General features: G+C 33.7%; 1 protein-coding gene across 2 annotated transcripts in view; it reads right to left on the minus strand.

Moving 5' to 3' along the window:
* The window catches only part of pde4d (phosphodiesterase 4D, cAMP-specific), a 163,447-nt gene that overhangs the window by 24,007 nt on the left and 118,915 nt on the right, over positions 1 to 20,525 (minus strand). The window contains exons 1-4 of one of the 2 annotated variants that reach the window (XM_073818524.1): positions 17,345 to 17,460; positions 634 to 825; positions 267 to 303; positions 103 to 179 (exon numbers count right to left, since the gene is read on the minus strand). In XM_073818524.1, coding sequence (XP_073674625.1) covers positions 103 to 179; positions 267 to 303; positions 634 to 825; positions 17,345 to 17,394 — 356 coding nt within the window. In that variant the 5' untranslated portion in view covers positions 17,395 to 17,460. Of the gene's footprint in view, positions 1 to 102; positions 180 to 266; positions 304 to 633; positions 826 to 17,344; positions 17,461 to 20,525 lie in introns of those variants that run through there. The other variant, XM_073818523.1, reaches the window with a different exon arrangement.

Below are 20,525 nucleotides of genomic sequence, written 5' to 3' on the forward strand. Positions count from 1 at the left end.
ACAACAGTAACACAGACTGACTACTGTTAGCAAACATAAACCATACAAATTCTGCCAAGATGAAATGTGTGCATGTGAATATTTTAAACTGAAAGCACGCACTTGTTATTGGGCCTTTCCTGTTGTACATTTGTTAAAGCAGCAAAATTATTCCGGACAGTCCGTAAACTCGCCAGAACCTAGGAAAAGACACAAAAAATGAGTTAAGTGGTGTTATTTCTGTAATGCTGTCAAATCATCCTATTTTAAAATTAATATTGCAATACCTGTGCAAAAGGGGTAACAATCATGTCATCGCCATGTCTGCAAAAAAAAAAAGGACAAAATACTAATTACAACAGCACAAGCTTTCTCTGATTTTTACATTTAATGAACAATTTATTGTTAATTTATTAACTGGAGTTGAATGTACTCATAAGCTATGTTAACAAACACAACTTGTGATTTTAATAATGCAGTAAATACTGAAATTAGCATTAACTAATATTAATAAATGTTGTAGATGTATTTTTCATTCTTAGTTGATGTTGGCTACTTGTTCTTGTATTTCACTAAGGAACCTTATTGTAAAATGTTACCTAAAATCTAAATGCTACTAAACCGGATCTGCATTTAAAAGGGACATTTGCTCACATGTCACTGGCGATGGAGGAGTTTCTGGACATAGACTTTGGTGAGAGGTCATAGTCGCTGTCTGAGCGGTACAGGAAGGACTCTCTCCTCTGGCTGTGCACAAAGTTGGCCTGGAGGATGAGACCTGACCCCGGGCTGGCCATGGGATCCAGTGGACTACGTCCTGATGAGGTGCCATTGTCCACATCAAAGCTGGAGAGACGAAACAACCGGGCAGTTAGCGCTGATGTCAAATGAGACTGAACTGGAAGAAGCAAAGTAGCATATTACTCAGGTTGACAGAGTCGACAACTTTCAGTAATATGGGCATTTTGTTGACCAATTTGACCTTAGAACTGTTGCAATAAACCATTGGTTTTTCAGACAAATGTTTTCTATTTTCTTCTATGAGCCTATAAAGCAGAAGTGGGGAACGTTGATCCTGGAAGGCCAGTGTCCATGCAGAGTTTAGCTCCAACCCTGAATCCTGAAGACCTTGATTAGTGTGTTTGATTAGGTTTGGATCCTCAAGGATCAACGTTCCCCATCCCTGCTATAAAGGATATGTGTGTTACACTTTTTTTTTTCTCCATTTTGGCCTTCCGTCCACACTGAGATGCCTTTTTTGTTGCCAAAAACAAAGCATTTTAAAAACACTCTCCAAAGTAAGAGCATTTCGTAGTGTGGACTGTGAAAACAGACGTATTTGAAGATGATGACACATGTTTAGTCATGTGCCACGTATTGTACCAATAGATATCTATGTTTATTTTGGAATTGTGCCTGTTATGTGCTACTTTCACACTGTTGCTAAAGATATGTTACTATGTACAGTCTTTATATCACAGTCTTGCAAAGATGACAGAAATTTGACTCGTAACTGCTGTCCTGTGGCAAAACATGACAGCAGTTGCGAGTGCGACCTGAAAACGTCAGTGAATGGTCCTGCCCAAACAATTACATGAAAACTTATGTCTGTATGGACTCAGTAACCATTTATGAGGTTTTACGCATACGCAGATGAATGTAGCATTTTCCGACATTTCAATGTGGATGCGAAAGTTTTAGAAAAAGCTTAAAAAGTGTGTGCGAAGAGCATTTTGAAACGAAAACAGAGTTTTCAAATGTATCCAGATTAATCCAGACGTAGCCCAAATAAACATGTGATTAAATCAAATAGACGTGAAACAAAAACACAAATATAGAAATAAACATTAAAAAAACAAACAAAAAAAACAAAATAGCAAACATTTACACAAACACAAACAAAACACAACAAAACAAATTGAAAAATAAAACAATAAAAATAAAACAAACCAATAAAAACAAACATACACTACCAGTCAAAAGATTTTGAACCGTAAGATTTAAAATATATAATTCTCTTCTCCTCACCAAGCCTTCATTTATTTGATCCAAAATACAGCAAAAGCAGTAATACTGGAAAATATTTTTACTATAAAGTTTTTTTGGGGTAAGAAAATTATAGAAATCAATACTTTTATTTAGCAAGGATGCTTTAAATTGATCAAAAGTGATGATAACGACATTTACAATGTTACAAAAGATTTCTATTTCAGATAAATACTGTTCATCTGAGGTTTCTATTCATCAAAGAAACCTGAAAAAATATACTCCGCTGTTTTTAACATAATAATAATAATAATAATAATAATAAAAATTGTTTTTGAGCAGCAAATCAGAATTTTAGAATGATTTCTGAAGAATCACTTGGCAGGAGTAATAATGCTAAAAATTCAGCTTTGAAATCACAGGAATAAATTGCATTTTAAAATATATTCAAATAGAAATAGGTTATTTAAAATAGTAAAAATATTTCACAATTTTACTGTTTTTGCTGTACTTTGGATTAAGTAAATGCAGGCTTGGTGAGCAGAAGAGACTTCTTAAAAAAAACATTAAAAATGGTACTGTTCAAAAACTTTTGACTGGTAGTGTACATATTGATTTAGGTCGCTGTAATATTGTAGACCAATAAAAATAAAAAATAAAAAACTCTTCCCAGCAAAGTCTTAATTTAGAGGGCTTCCCCAGCCCAGCAGGAGTGCCATCCTTAACCTTCATCTCCCTATTCCTCAGAGCCCCCACCTGTGCTTACAACATGCTGACCAATAATCCCCGGATGGCATTAATATAATTGCTATACCCTGGGTATTTTCCTGACGCGGGAGGTGACGTTGCTCTACATCTTATTATCGCTTAGCCACCGTCATCACCTCCATGTAGGTTCACATCTGAGACGAGTAACGTGGTGCGGATGGATAAAGCCACATTAGTGGGTCAGACTGCACCTTGGTGACTTCAGCAGTGAGCACTTAAAGGGCCAATGATTCACGACCCGCGTAAATCGGGGGATTGAGTTTTGTTTTGACTGAGAACAAAATATGTCAGTTACAACTAAACTCACGCATTCGACCTTTCCATTGTCTGTGTTCAGTGCACCACGGTGCAAAAAGAAAACAACATTTGGAGTGTATCCTGTACTTTCAAACCCAACACATCATGCATGGCACTTTGTTTTTGTGTTTCATTGAGAACTGACTTATTCACTGTTAAAACCTAGAGCTGGTGGTGAGCGGCCCGGTAATGTGCTGCCCTCATCTCTCTTGGGTCATATCACAGGAATGCACAGGCTTACCGTCTCACACTCTCAACTCTAGACATGCATTATGAATGAGACGCTTCTCCGTTTACTGTAACCTGCACAAAAGCACTCATGCTTACGCTACAAAGGGGAATATGGGTTCTTATAATAACCATAAACAAGTCAACATGCATTCGCAAACACTGTTTCCTTCGCATGAAAATGAAAACATCTTACTGATTCTAGAAAGATTGGACAAAACATTACTAGTATTGAAAACAGCAACTTTTCCACTTTTTGAGATTAATCACAGATGATCATTAGAACCTTCATAATGTGAACATTCAATTGCTTGCTCTACATTTATGAAATTATGATATTATCACATACTAAACTAATACTTAAAAATATTTAACAGAATAAGATATATTTAACATAACAAAACCTAGCATGTTTATATCAGATAAGATAAAAAAAATTATATTGTAATTATAATATGTTTGCCCCAAAAGTTAAATTCATGTTTCTGAATAGAATTATCCAAAATAATTCCTGTTTACATAATTAGAGCATATATATTTTAATAATATTAGTATGTTTGTATTTTTGAAAATATTCTCTTATGCTCACCAAGGCTGCACATTTAATTAAAATACAGTAAAACAGTAATATTGTAAAATATTAATACAAATTTAAATAAAATGCTGAGTTGCTGTACAAGAAACATTTCTTAATGCTAAAAACAACTGTTCTACTTAATTCTTTATGTAAATATATATTTTAATGATAATGATAATTTTTTTGAAAATATTCATGTTCATCAAGGTAGCATATTTTATTAAAATATTACTAATTAAATTAAAATATTACTATTAAATTAAAATAAAATGCTGAGTTGCTGCTCAAGAAACATTTCTTATCGATGTTGAAAACAATTAAAAATAAAAATAAAAATAAAGTTAAAATACAATGCTGAGATGCTGCACAAAAAAAAATCTTATCAATGTTGAAAACACTTGTTCTGCTTAATATTTTTGTGTAAATATTAATATTTTAATAATATTAATATTTTTGTGTTTTTAAAAATATTCTCTTATGTTCACCAAGGCTGCATATTTTATTAACATACTGCAAAAATACTAATATTGTGAAATTTAACTAAAAATTCAAATACAATGCTGCACAAAAACATTTTGATCAATGTCAAAACTGTTAATGCTTAATATTTTTGTGTAAAATTTGTGTAAAAAGAACAGCATTTATGCAAAATAGAAATCATTCGTAATGTTATAAAAGTCTTTACTGTTACTTTTGATCACTTTAATGTGTCCTTGCTAAATAAAATGATTAATTTCTATAAAAAACATCTCTCTGACCCCAAACTTTTGATATAGTATGTATGTTCTATTAAAGGGATATTTATACAAAATACATTTTATTCGTATTTTATTTTCCAGGTTGTGTTGCTGTTAAAATAGCAACAGGTAGCACCTGTAGCACACTGAGTGCAACCATTTCAAATTATCGAAATAATAGCGCCCTATAGTCCAAAATATGTATCAAACAATGTGAATACTTAAAATAATGTAAATCTTCCATGGGTTTCATTAAACTTTTTAATTTTGGATTCCTCACAATAACACTCCTTTAGGACAAGAGCAGTCCATCAACAAACAGCATGTGTTGTGAGCAGTTTGCTTTGTTTAATGTGTCTTCATGTACAGAGGGGAGAATACACCACTCCCATCCTCTCTCCTTCCACCTCTTCTTCACTTTGCTAGTGCACTAATTTCACTTTCCTAGTTTCCCTCTATCAAATAAACAGTCTGCGAAGGTCTCCATCTGTTCCCTGTACAAAGATCACTCCCTGCTTAAACTACACTTAACATAAGCACACACACACCAACACATCTTATGGGTGTACTTTTGAGGGTAATTACCTTGAAGTGCTTTTGCTCCTAATATACAAACAAGCCGTAATTAATTCGCACACAACACAAAGAAAACCATGGAACAATGAACACCAAAGACACTTGTTATAACACACAACACATCTCTAGCAGCTTTAAATTAGTGTCAGACAACAACCTCTTCATCTTGAATCTTTTGAGAAACATCTCTGTTACACTAAATGTCACAATATTAAAAAAAAAACAATCATCAAGTGTTAGTGTTAACCACAGATGAGTTAACCTGAGAGGTTCGAAGAAGTCTGAGTTTAATCACTAATTACCTTTTTGCTGGAATCGGACAGCTCTGTGGACGTCAAACAGCGCTGTGTGACGCAACGCATATGATACATTAAACAGTCATTTCTAGATAATCATAATGACTTCCAGTTAAGCATAATGGAGTGGGCTGGGTGGAATCTCTCCAGACACCACTGATATTATCAAAGCACGTAAGCGGAAATTACTTCCAAACTTGTCTGAACTTCAATAGAATTTATTGTACACCAGTTAACTTTCATCATATAACATTTACAGGGGACCCAAAATGTATTTGGATGCTTAAAGCACACAAAACATATCTAATACATCTAAACAAATCAAATTTATTTGTGAAACTAACAAAAATAGTTAAAAATATATAAATTCTAATTATGATAAATATAAATAATAGGGAATAATATAAACTTAATTAATTAATGATTAAGACACTGAAAAAAGTACTTAAAGGATAACTATTGCCAAAATGCAACCTGGGCTGTTTTTTTGTTTTTTTTACTGTAAATGAGACAAACTTATATCTAAAAGCATAATTACGACAAACAAGCCGTTTTTGAGATTGACCATGATTTCGTTTTGTGGTCAATGGCCAGTGAATGGGAGTACTAGGGGCATAACTTTGAGCGCATCAAAATCGATATTTTTACAACACTAAGAAGGCTCGACACACCATGAAACTTTGCTCGAAGTATCGCCTGGGTCTCTACACATGAACTCGAGCATTGAGAACATTGTTTGTGTACACAGAGTTTACTAAAAAGAAAGTTTTTGAACAACTCACTTTCACTGTTTTAGTTTCCGCTCGCGGCCGTCTTGCCAGTCAAGAAGTGTCGATCTCCGAATGTGAGGATGGATAGCTCCTAAAGCATATTTCCATATAAATGCACGGCTAATTCGTTGTTTTGTCGCAAGTGAAAAACAATATTAACCTTCTAGTTGTAAAAAGAGCCTCATATAAGCCTAATATTTCGTCCTATGGAGTCCATTCATTCGCATTCGGAGATTCGGAGATCGGATTTCTTTTTAGTAAACTCTGTGTGCACAATGTTCTCAATGCTTGAGTTCATGTGTAGAGACCCAGGCGATACTTCGAGCAAAGTTTCATGGTGTGTCGAGCCTTCTTAGTGTTGTAAAAATATCGATTTTGATGCGCTCAAAGTTATGCCCCTAGTACTCCCATTCACCGGCCATTGACCACAAAACGAAATCACGGTCAATCTCAGAAACGGCTCGTTTGTCGTAATTATGCTTTTAGATATAAGTTTGTCTCGTTTACAGTAAAAAAAAAACAGCCCAGGTTGCATTTTGGCAATAGTTATCCTTTAACTAACTTAACTAATGCTGTAAAATGTACATGAAAGTCAGTAGGTACTACATTGCTATAAATGAATTATTTGTATAAAACGTTTGAATTCCACTCAGTGAAGTTTTTATAATAATTAAGTTACTATTACATAATTAAATTTAAATACATTTAAATGATAACTGCCATGAAAACATAAATTAAACATTGAAGAACATTACAAATTATAATGAATATATTATATTATGCATATATTAGCAAAATGTTCCTCTCTAAAGTTTATTTTTCCAGCTGACTAATAAGTGAATGGTCAAGCTTTTTCCTGAGGTAAATTTGACGTTACGTGACATTGTTTACAAGCTGTTAAATTGACGCCTTTGCATGGTTGAAACACTGATTGAGCGATTACATGAGACAGGATACCGATTTTAGGTAAGTACTCTTTCTTTTAACATACCTTTGGATGTTTATTCACTTTTATTTTGTGCCGAAACTGCTATTAAAGCGGAGATGATCAGTTCATGTGCACTTTGTGCTGCTGCTTCTCTTGAACGTAAGCACCACAGCGATCTGACATTTCAAAATAAACAGTGCTAAAATGGCATTTATTGTTTGAATATTGTAATAAAATAGACAGAATTTAAAATCTGAGACTTTTTTATATCAAAAGTAACAGAGCACAAAGCTAATTGTGATTTCTCGGATAGAATGTGTGCTGCAATGTTCATTCTTTAACAGAAAACAGGCTAGACTATTCGATTCATGGGATTTAAGAACTAATATAATTTGTAATAATAAGAATTGATTAAAATCCAGAAATCAATATTTTTTGCAGCTCTATTCCTCTGGTTATACATCTGTGGTTACACTTCTCTGCACCTGTGAGAAGTGACTTCATAAATCCCCCAAATTTAGACCAGTTTGCTAAAAATAAATAGTAAAAATAGCACAGAAAAGTTAAAGCTAGTTCTGAGAAAATCTCTAGTGTAATTAGTTTGCAGATGCAACTAGGTTTGACTTTTTGGGGTCACTGTACAGTATGTTTTCTATTTAACAGAGTGTATGCATTTTGGTTCTTCACGAGTTGCTTACCAAAGAGGTCTGTTTCTCTGTAGACAAGGAAGTAGTAAAGAGGACCAAAAGCAGAATGATTTAAAACAACATGTTTTGGCATCAGCTTAAAGTTAAGATATATAAAACTAAAGTGGTTTGCTATACAATTACCTAAAACAATCACAATACAAAGAACAACAACTATGGACGGCGTGCCAATCCATTTAATGGTACTTTAGTGAAAGGATTAAATATGTCTGTCCTTAAAAATCAAAGGGATAATTACAGTAGGTGCAATTACTACTATGCTATCTATGGCATCAGATGTCCAACTGGCCAACTCTATTCTTTTTGACTCCTTGCCCAATCCCTTTGGCCATGTAGTTTAAGCCACTTTAATTGAGACTGGCTGTTCCCCAACTAACTGTTTTGGTACTAAACCAATCTTTCCAATTAGAATGGCAGTCAACACTTTACAACACTCAGAGTTCACACAGTTCTCAAATGAACTTAAATCATACACTGAGTGCTAACATTTGTAATGAAAGAGAATGACAACAGATGCAAAACTTTGCTGTTAACTAAAACAAAAAGAAACAAGTTGGAAAAACAGAAACTGAACCTAATACATATTCGTGACTCCAAAACTGAAGAAAAAAAATTAAAGTTAAAAGCTGTTCGCTAGTGAACTGGTATGTGACTGCCTGCCCTCCTTAGGTCTATTTAATAGCATGTGGGCCATTAGACCATAAGAGAGGAAAAAGAAGCACAGGAAACATGGAGTCTGACCCTGAGACATTCAAAATTGGAACCTGACGGTTTGAGACCACATGCAAAGAGAATGTAGAAGACGTTAAGTTTTCTTCTAGTGATCACATGAGGCTGTTCCCAAAACACTGCCGGTTTTCTAATCAATCATGAGACGGAACAAGAATATGCTCAAAATAGACAAATAAAAGAGATTGCATAGATAAAAATAACAGACAGGAATAATTTATGAATCAATCCAAGTCTGTCAAAAGTATAAAAATAACTTGATAAAATGACCATGATGAGATAAAAAGAAAGAAATCATGGGAAAGTGAATCAGTTCTGAAATTAAAATTCTCCAAACTATCAAATGCAGAAAAAGTCGACATTACATAAAATATTAATTAGAGTCATTTTTTTGGTATTTAGTTTGATTAACCCAACACATTAAATAACAAGATCTTACAACGTCAAGTTTGGTGGTGAGGGTCCAACACCGTTCTTTTCGTTTCATTTCAGTTTTCTTCCATTATAGCACATAAATACAATTCATTTTGCTATATAGAGGTAACAATATAACCTTTTCAGTTTGCTCAACAAATTACATGATTAAAATAATATAATACTATTACATAATATGCTTACATTAACCTAAAATACAATCTTACTAACGGTGGGTCTACAGAAAAAAACATTTTTCATTTCAAGTTGATTGATCGCATAATGTTTGATGAAAGCAAAGACCAACTTCAATTGTTAATAGGGCCATCGAATGCACATTTTCCACAAGTTGGTATGATCTATTTAGACACTTCATGAAATGTCTGCAACATACTTTTGTTAAAATTATTCAATGGTCATGTAAAACAACAACCTTTTTACCTCATCCAAACAGCTCTGCTCACAACGACCTATTTCGATGCATGACTCTTTAAATGATAATGAGCTACTGCTCACCCCACCCCTTTCGTCTGTTTTTTTGTGTATTCAGTGGCGCGTTACCATCGAAAACAAAACTAATCCATGTCGAGAGAAAATGAAGACTCTTACGCTCACTTTTACATCTAACTACAAAACACTTGCATTGTTTATGAGATGCTGCCGCTACAGCATGCTTGAGCACGGAGAAAATGGTTGACAGCATACAACTGAGGGCTGAGGGTGAAAATATGCTAATATGGGACGTCCATCAGAAGTCGTGGGTGGGGCCTCAGCAGTATGACATCATACTGTTCAGAAAATTAAAACTGCTTGATAATTGAGATGGTTTAGGTTTTTTGAGATTTAAAAAAAAAAAGCAAATAGATTTTTATTAATGTAGGGTGGTTGTGTCCCCACGCTGCTAAGACACATTTATAAGTAAACACCGAATAAAAGTGAATTTTGCATCCTTTAAACTTTTACTAAACTCCAAAAATTAAGTTATGATTTTCTACAGTGTACAAAATGAGATTAACAGAAAGAGAGTGGCAGCCATATTTAGCGACTGCTGCTGACAACAGAAACACATGCGCTCACCTTAACACGCACTTCCACGAAATGCAAATATTGCACTTTGCCACATAAAAGCCGTTGTAATTGGATGACTCTTGATGTGTTTATATTACAAGGTGCTATAATGTGGCAGTGATGTCAAACCTTAAGCGACAGGAGAGGAAATGGGCCATCTATTCCATCAGAGTAGGTGTCATACGAGACACAAATCCACAAACCTCTCTTTTACATAGAGACACAAATACACAGATTTAAACACACTCCACTGAGCTGGAAGATTAAATGCAAACCACAAACTGGAAATTAGATATGTCCATTGAGATCACTAATGAAAAAACAATTTTACTGGTTTGATTTGCACGGCTAATATAACCGCAGAGTATTTTAATTCAAATGATAGTATTTTATTAGACTAGACCAAATGGCAATAGTATGAATGACAGGATATGAAGTAGCAACTGTCACTTAATGGCTGGTGTGTATGACACGCATTGAGTCACTGTCATGCATTGCAATAAAGCAAAACAAACAGGAACCGCAGACAATAGGGTCAATATATGAGGTGAAGGATAGTGACACACACGTTGTCCTCTACACTGATGATATCAATAAGATGTCAGTGAGATTTCCTCCATCCTGACTTCTTAACCTTTTTTCATACACACACAGACACAAACAGGCTTAAACATTCTGAAAGCAAGGCCGTGTTTGCTTAGCTGAATCTGAGAGCTGTTATTCACAGACACGAAATGGAGCATTCCACGAGCAAAGGGGGGTAAGTAGCCTGTCTCTTTTTTTGCTAGCCTACTTTATAAACATTCAGACACGAACATAAAAGAATTACACACCAAAATAATCCTGTGAATCATCAATATGCAATATCTCAAGATTTTGCAGTGACAGATGACTGCGCAGATTATTCTTCATGCACACAGTGCATTTAAACAAGCTAAAAAGTGTACCAAAATAATCAGTTCTCCACAAACAATCATCACTTGCTTCTAAAATAAGCAAACACAAATGGGAGAACAAGATGGGACAAGAGAAACAAGGGTGAGGTATCTGCCCTCTGGCAGATACTTGCAAATACGCTGCAATCCAGCAGCACCCTTCCCTTGTGGAATTATCAGTCCGTCTTTACTATTTTTTAAAAGTTATTGCACAAACATTTTGGATATAGTATTGGTTGACATAAAAAAATTTCAGTGATAATGATTAAAATGAGCAAATTGAACCATATTTCAAATCATATCTAATCACACCCATTATACAAAATGTATCTTAGACTACAAATTATTCATCTCAACCCAGGTTTTAATATTTGGATATACAATAAGTGCATAAAAACAATTTTTAAAATTTTAAACTAAAATATAATCAATTCCTTGTGCACTGCATCCCCCAAAATGCAATACACAAGGATTTTTTTTTTAATTTAATTAATTGACTTAAGTTTATTATAAAAGCATATAAAGTATTTTTTAATATTTACAATCTTACAATGACTATTTCTTGCTTAAAATGAACCCAAAATGGGTTAGAAATTAACATTTATTATTAAGTTGAATTTTGATCCAGCGGTTGGGCTAAACTAAAGGTTTAACCCAACATCCTGGGTAGTTTTATTTAACTCAACTATTGCTTCAAATTACTATATTTCTTGCATAAAATGAACTCAAAATAGATTGGAAATTAACAATTAATAATATGTTCAATAAATTAACTATTATAAATAGGTTGAATTTTGACCCAGTGGTTGGGCTAAATGTTTAACCCAACATCCTGGGTAGTTTTATTTAACTCAACTATTGCTTAAAATTACTATATTTATTGTATAAAATGAACTCGGAATAGATTAGAAATGAACATTTATTAATATGTTCAACAAATTAACCATTATTAATAGGTTGAATATTGACCCTGTGGTTGGGCTAAATGTTTAATCCACCATCCTGGGTAGTTTTATTTGACACAACTATTGCTCAAAATCACTATATTTCTTGTATAAAATAAAGTCAAAATAGATTGGAAATGGACATTTATTAACATGTTCAATAAATTAACATTTATTAATAAGTTAAATTTTGACCCAGCAGTTAGGCTAAATGTTTAACCCAACCTCTTAGGTAGTTTCATTCAAGTATTGCTTCAAATTACTATATTTCTTGCATAAATGAATTCAAAATAGGTTGAAAATTAACATTTATTAATATGTTCAATAAATTAACATTGATTAATAAGTTGAATTTTGACCCAGTGGTTGAGTTAAATGTTAAATGGTTAAATGTTTAACCCAACCTCCTGGGTAGTTTTATTTAACTCAACTATTGCTTAAAATTACTATATTTCTTGAATAAAATGAACCCAAAATAGGTCGGAAATTAAAAATCTGAGACAATTATTAGAGGCATCAGCAATATTTAAAAGCTCAACATTAAGAAACAATTTAAAAAATGTTTCAAAAAATTAAATGAATTATTATTTATTCAACTTACTAATAAATGTTCATGTATTAAACATATTAATAAATGTTAATTTTCAACATATTTTGGGATCATTTTAAGCTTGAAATATAGTCATCTTTAAGCAATAGTTGAGTTAAAAAAAAAAACTACCCAGAAGGTTGGTTAAACCTCTGTCAAAACAACCCAATTGCTGGGTCTGTCTGTCCATATTTCACCCAGCATTTTTTAGAGTGTATGCACAAAAATAATGCAAATTATTCAGTCAAATGAACAAAAACTTTTTAAAGTAATGAAAATAGCAGAATTTGATGGCATAAAATTAGCTTAGGGCCAAAATCATATACCATTATATAACAAGCAGGCAACATAATGCATCAAAGAAAGTTTAAATCTACCCCACAGTTACACTTTAACAAGTCAGTGTGAGACAGAGAGTCAATAAAAACCTAGTGGATGAATATGAGTGTAAGACAATGTAAATAAAAGACAAATTCTTCAGGAAGAGTGAAACTCAATTTGAGAAAGGTAAGTGGAAAAACAAAGGGGTTTAAAAATCCAGAGGAAGCAGAGAGTTGCACAAGATTTTAAAAAGAGACATGGAAATCCAAACAAGGGGAAAAGGAAGCAGCAAGCAGGGTAATGGTTTAAGGGAGGCAGAAGGAGATATTCAAAAAAGTTCTCCTTTACCCGTCTGTGTTCTTAAGTGAGCTGGTGGAGCGAGACCGGGGCTTCATGATAATGCTCATTCTGGACGTGGATTTCCCTCTGCTAGCGGCTACGGCTAATCCCAGCAGTGTGTGTTTGTTTTCAGTCCTCACGTGTGTTTCCAAGCGTGAACATGACTTGGTCGAGACGGCCCTGCCTCTGACAGGAGCCCCTTGTGTCCCGGGACTCTCAAACTGACCGGACAGGCGTTCCAGTGTTTCTGTCACTCAGCAACCGGCTGCTATAATGTAAGACAATCCGTCTCTCCCCACTCGGTCTCTCTCTCTCTCTCTCCTGAAACTCCCACCCTGTGTACTTTCCTCCCTCCCTTCCTGGCCGGCTGCAGGGCGCACTCTGCTAGGACTCGTGTAGTAATGACGTAGTCGGGGGTAGGGCGCTCCTCATGTTCAATATGAGGCAACTTAACACCTCAACATGATGACGGGGTGAAGTGAAAGGTAAGTGATCCCAACGGATGTTTATACTGCTTAAAAGTGGTGGGAAGGAGTTGCCCAGTAGTATGAATTCACGCTGAGTCAAAAGATTGAGTGTGAAATTGTATATCCTGTGCAGCCTGGAATTTCAAAACCACCTCTTCTACACGAGTCATTCACAATGAACTTAATATAACATTCAAATAGACAACGAAGGTTCTTCAAACGTCACTGAAAAGTTAAAAAAAACATCTATCTTCTCCACAGCAAAGACAATCAAACACACATGGCTGTGCTTGACTAGTTTGAGGGAACTAGTCTCCTGCTGCGACTAACGGTTCACACATTAACCCATGCCAAGGCCCTCAGAGGTGTTTCGGTGACACATGATGTTGTGTCAACCAATGACAGCGAAGCAGGGAGTGTCGCTTGCGGCTCTGCTCACTTTCAATAAACATTCAGACAACAAGCTTGATTTTAAGTAAAAGTTTACAGATGTATGATTATGAAGGAATTTGTTTGGTAGGAATTTGTAAATTGTAAATGGCAAGAAATCAAAAAATACAACTTTCATGGTGAGGGTGTGTTTGTTTTACTACATTTAGACAGTAAAGTAAATATGTGACCTTGGACCACAAAACCAGTCATAAGGTTAAATTTTACAAAACTGAGATGTATACATCATATGAAAGTTCAATAAATAAGCTTTCTATTGATCTATGGTTTGTTAGGATAGGACAATATTTGGCCGAGATACATCTATTTGAAAATCAGGAATCTGAAGGTGCGAAAAAATCAAAATACTGAGAAAATCACCTTTAAAGTTGTCCAAATTAGGTTCTTAACAACGCATATTACTAATCAAAAATTACATTTTGATATATTTACAGTAGGAATTTTACAAGAAATCTTAATGGAACATGATCTTTACTTAATTTCCTAATGATTTTTGGCATAAAAGAAAAATCAATAATTTTGACCAATGCAATGTATTTTTGGCTATTGCTACAAATAAACCCCTTAAGACTGGTTTTGTGGTCCAGGGTCACATATCACAGAATTTCTACAGCTGATCTAAATTTGTGCGAATCGTTGCCCCCCTGTGTTCACATGAGATTAAAGCAGATCGTACTAGATAAAATCCAGAACATCTCCTGGCAAAGTCAATTATAGAGTGTAAAAACAGAATGTAAACACAATCATGGGCTTAAATCCCGGAGGGGGGGGGGCATGTCCCCCCCTCTAAAAAATTGTATTAAAAAAATCGCACTCTCTATTGTGAAAAATATATGTATGTATACCTAAAATACTCATGGAAGTAGAAAAAAAAAACGCAAAACATGCATTTAGAAACAGTTGAGTCCCCCCTCCCCTTCCTCACAGTGGTTTGGCCCACTGCCTGCTCTACACACACGAGTCAGGTGTGTGGCTGCGGCTCAATTAATGTTGAACTCCAGTAAGTAGGGTATTTTATTAACTTTAAATAAAGCGGTTCTCTTTAATGTAGTTGATGCAGACTCATTTACAAATTAGTTGCGGCAAAAATGCATAATGTTAACTTAACATTAACGGCCACAATTAGAATATTGTTTAACAGAGACCAGCTAGTAGGTGCTGTGCAGGTAAACCTCACTCCCCTGATCTCAAGAGATAAACTAGCGACCAATGTTAGTGGGTGCAGCCTTTAGCCTCCTTGTTAGTGCATCCGCCTACCGTACCGGAGACTCGGGTTCTAGACCCGCTCATCGCGAGTGTGAGGAGTTTCATTTAGCTGTGCATTTACTAAATGACCACTGTGTTACATCCGAACTGACCTCACTTTTAAAATTTTAAAACCTTTTTTTAATTCCTTGTTTTTATTGTTGTGTATCTTTATAAGTACAATTTGACTGTATTATTTTGTGTCCCCTTCAAAAATTGCTCATGAGAAATTTTATATTTATTGTCCCCCCCCCTACTGTTAAATGAAATTTACGCCCATGAACACAATTACGAATTTATTCTAAGTGCTGTGGAATTAACCAGCCAATTAACTGGGGCAAGTTGCCACACTTTTTCTTTTGTGAATACTTCTTAGGCTTGTATAAGTATATTACTATATAAACACGCACTATGAAGTTTGAACTAAAGAAAGTTGACGAAAATTTCTAACATTATGGAACATTTATTTATTTATTTATTGATTTAGGGGCATGTTGTCACACTTTATCGGCTAATGAGAATCTGCTGTATACTGACAGTGATTTGAAATAGCATTCTTTTGAAAAAAATTTTGTCTACAGTAAAAAAGGATGTCTTCCACATTTAAAATGCATTCAAAGCTTGTCTGCAACTTTTAAAAAATATTCAAATTTTTTGGCCAAATCAGCAGATCAGCATAATATTAATATATACACTACCAATCAAAACTTTTTGGACAGTGATATTTTTGATGTTTTTCAAAGAAGTCTCTTCTGCTCACCAAGCTTGCATTTATTTGATGCAAAGTACAGCAAAAACAGTAAAAGTTGGAAAAAATTATGAATAATACTATTTAAAATAGCTGTTTTCTATTTGAATATATTTTAAAATATATGGAATTTCAAAGCTGAATTTTTAGCATCATTACTCCAGTCACATGATCCTTCAAAAATTCTAATATTCTGATTTGCTGCTCAAAAAACATTTATTATTATTGTGTAGAAAATAGCTGAGTATATTTTTTTCAGGTTTCTTTGGTGAATAGAAAGCTCAGAAGAATAGCATTTATCTGAAATAAAAATCTTCTAAATGAATTTATCATCACTTTTGATCAATTTAAAGCATCCTTGCTAAACAAAAGTATTCATTTCTATAATTTCTCCCCCCCCCCCCCAAAAAAAAAACAAAATGCTGACTCAAAGCTTTTGAATGGTACAGTGTATAGTGTTACAAAAGCTTTTTATTTGAGATAAATGCTAATCTATGGACCTTTCATCAAAGAATCATGAAAAAAATGTACTCAACAGTTTTAAATATTGATGATGATGATAATAATAATAATAAAAAAATGTTTCTTGAAGAGCAAATCAGCATATTAGAATAATTTCTGAAGGATCATGTGACACTGAAGAATGGGATAATGATGCTAAAAATGTTGCTTTGATCACAGAAATAAACTACATTTTTAAATATATTATTCTTTAAAAACTGGAAGTGTAAATCTGAAATCTACCTATATAAATTTATATCTATAAATAAAAAAGATACTAATAAACTAAAAATTGCATAATATACAAAGATTTTTTTCTTGCCATATATCAGTAACAAAGTACTGTGTTAAAATAAATAAAATATTGGGAAATTTTATTTACCAAAAGAAAATCCTATTAAAAAAAGTAGAAGTAAATTAAACTATTGCTTCGGTCAGCAGAAATTGTAATAAACCGACTGTTGTAAAACATTACAATATATAAAACATGACAACTAAACCCGATTTCAACATGAACCATTTGACATTATATAATCAATTATATAATGTATCAATTATATAATCTTTCCTAGTGCAGGTTTATCATGTTTACTCGATTACCCATGAGCAATTACAATAAAATACACTAGAAATATTGCTTGACAGATCCTTAAGAGAGTTATATAAACACACAACCATTGCAAAAAAAAAAACAACAACATATATCTATATCTGTCTAATGTGCACGTTTGAAGTTTGTATGTACCTGCGTGACTTGAACCAGCGTTTCCTTTTCTTGCCTTTCAGTGAGTTCATATCAAGCTGGCGGCCGTTCCAAATAAAAGTGCTAAGAAAAAGAGAAAGAGGAGAACCGCCAGGAGATTCACTAGCCATGGTGTCCTGCAGAAACTGACAGCTTGACTTACCCCAAATAAGAGAGCTTCAGCTTTGTGTGAGGAACATGTCCACGTCACTACTCTGACCTCATCCCATAATCCAATAACACCTGTCTGGCCCTCTTGCATTCAACTGCCATGTTGGTAACACAAGCTTCTGTGCTGGTAAACTGTATGTGAAACTATGTTAAAAGTAAAGAAAAAGACAGATTATAGCTTTGTAAACTCGTAAGAACAATTCTATGTATCTGAAAAACCAAACACAGAACAATCGACCAAAATCATTGTTCTTACTAATGCGGTTCGGGATTAACTGAATTTCAATTGAACAAGACAGCAAGACTGAGCAAGTTTTGACCCTACTCTAGAGTGTCTTTTGCGTCAGCAAATATGGTTTTATTAAACAAAACAGTTAAAATACATGTTTTAATAAAACAATATCATAACTTATGTACATTATGTATTATATCGAATGCCTCCAGAGGGCGCCAAACGGCCTGACGATTTTTTTTACCCTGGTTTTTACACTTCACATCGCGAACTAATCCTTCTTTTAAAATTGACTAAACATTTAATTCAAATGTCTACTTAATCTTTCATATTTGGCCACTTCTTTAGATAGAAATACTACAGCCACTGTCATTTCTTGAACAAGAACATGTGGATATCAAAACATGCAAACTCAAAACGAGGGCTTAAACTTTCATGAAGTCGTGATGAACAAGTTAATATTTAAAAAGCTAATGATGTATTCTCCTGTGTTGGCATAGGTTTATAAATTATTTACCTTACAGATCTGATAGAATGGTGCACATTGTTCCCAGGTGAACTTTATAAGCAACTCAGACTCACAACATATTCAAACATGGTTTGACTTTGAGACGGCCCGCTTGTGTAAATAATAACGTAACCGACGTAACCTACACGCAAATAAATAAAGCTCATATTAATCCCGCAGCGCATACATTTATTTAATTGAATCGCAGCCTTTGTGAATTCACAACAGCACTATGCTTTATTATGACTTTTAAATTGGTTTAATATTTTGTGCAGCTCTAGAGAAAGGTCTAATATACTGCTTTTCATGGATTCTCGTTTCTGGAAGTTGCCACTTCCGGTATTTAACCGGTTAACCGCAGGAGTTATTTCAAAATGTAGACGACCTCCATCTTTTATCCTTATAATAACCTCCAAACATGAAGGACATTTGTGACCCTGGACCACAAAAGTTAGGATAGGACAATATTTGGCCTAAATACAACGTTTTTAATATTTGTAATCTGAGGGTGCAAAAAAATCGAAATACTGAGAAAATCGCCTTTAAAGTTGTCCAAATTTAAAGTTTTAGCAATGCATATTATTAAACAAAAATTAAGTTTTGATATACACTACTGCTCAAAAGTTTGGGACCAGTAAGATTTTTAATGTTTTTTTTTTTTTTTTTTTTTTTAAATAATGTTTTTTTATTCATGTGATCCAAAGCTCAATTTTCATCAGCTGTTACTCCAGTCTTAAGTGTCAGATGATCCTTCAGAAATCATTCTAATATGCTGATTTATTATTAGAATGATCAATGTTGGAAACAGTTGTGCTGCCAAATTTTTTATTTATTTATTTTTTGGAACCTGTGACTTTTTTCAGGATTCTTTGATGAATAACAACTTAAAAAGAACAGCATTTATTCAAAATATAAACCTTTCTAACAATGTAAATCTATGCTATCACTTTTTATTAATTTAACACATCCTTGGTGAATAAAAGTATTAATTTAAAAAGTAAAAAAAAAAAAAGAATAAAAATTTACTGACCCCAAACTTTTGAACAGTAGTGTACATTGTTAGAGAACCTTTCTATTTTAAATAAATGTTGTTCTTTTTAACCGTTTATTGTTCAAAGAATCCTGAAAAAAGTATCACAGGTTATCACAATTAAAAAAATATTAAGCAGCACAACTGTTTCCAGCACTGATAATAAATCAGCATATTAGAATGATTTTTGGAGGATCATGTGACACTGAAGACTGGAGTAATGATTTTGAAAATTCAACTTTAATTACAGATATAAATTAAATTTTAATCTATATAAATATAGAAAATCATTGTTTTACATAATAATAATATTTCACAGTGTATTTTTGATCAAATGAACACAGCGTTGATGAGCATAAACTTCTTTAAAAAACATTAAAAATATCCAAATGATTTTTGGCATAAAAGAAAATTTGGCATAAAAAAAAAAAATGTATTTTTGGCTATTGCTATATACACCCATGCTACCTAAGACCGGCTTTGTGGTCCAGGGTCACATTTCATACATAAAAGAATGGGATTTTCTGCATCTGTGGTTTAAAAATATAAAATATGTCCTGAGGGTTGAAACCGAAATCAAGTTTTTATTTTTTTTATAATCGAGTACTCCTTTTTAATCTAGGAACTATGAAAACCCTACTTTATTATTTGTTATATATAGCATTACAAGTTTTAATTTAATTAGTTTTTCCCATGCTGTCTCTCTAAAAGTAAGCCTACTGCATTGGATACCAGATGGTAAGTGTCTGCAAATGTACTGCTGCATCTCCACATACAATCATCTCCATATCACACTCCCACTCACCTACAAGCAATTATTAGTAAAAATAAACCATCCGGAGTTAATCTAAGAAAAACTACACTTTTTCAAAAAAGTGTTGAATATTTCTAAATCTGATAAATGTGCTAAACCTCCTACTCATAATTACTTGGATGAAATAAAACCATGCAGAGAGACAGACTCAACATTAGCAGTTGAATCCGGATGAATGAGGAATAGAACGCAGATGGTTTGAATGGGTCTGTGCCACTATACCGGGAAAAAATCCAGTTATACAAAAATACCTGTTTTATGCTTGTGCCCTTTACTTGAGCATTTTTCACCCTATGTTTTAATGCTAGTATGTATGTGTGCGTAATAGTGTGTGTGCTTTATTGGCATTAGCATAAGGCACATATCTGACAGCGATTCTCTGTTGCCGAGCATTTGTCTCAGGCCCAATACACACTGACCTACTCTCTC

The sequence above is a fragment of the Garra rufa genome, chromosome 15 (genome assembly GCF_049309525.1).
Source record: "Garra rufa chromosome 15, GarRuf1.0, whole genome shotgun sequence".
Classification (NCBI taxonomy): Eukaryota; Metazoa; Chordata; class Actinopteri; order Cypriniformes; family Cyprinidae; genus Garra; species Garra rufa.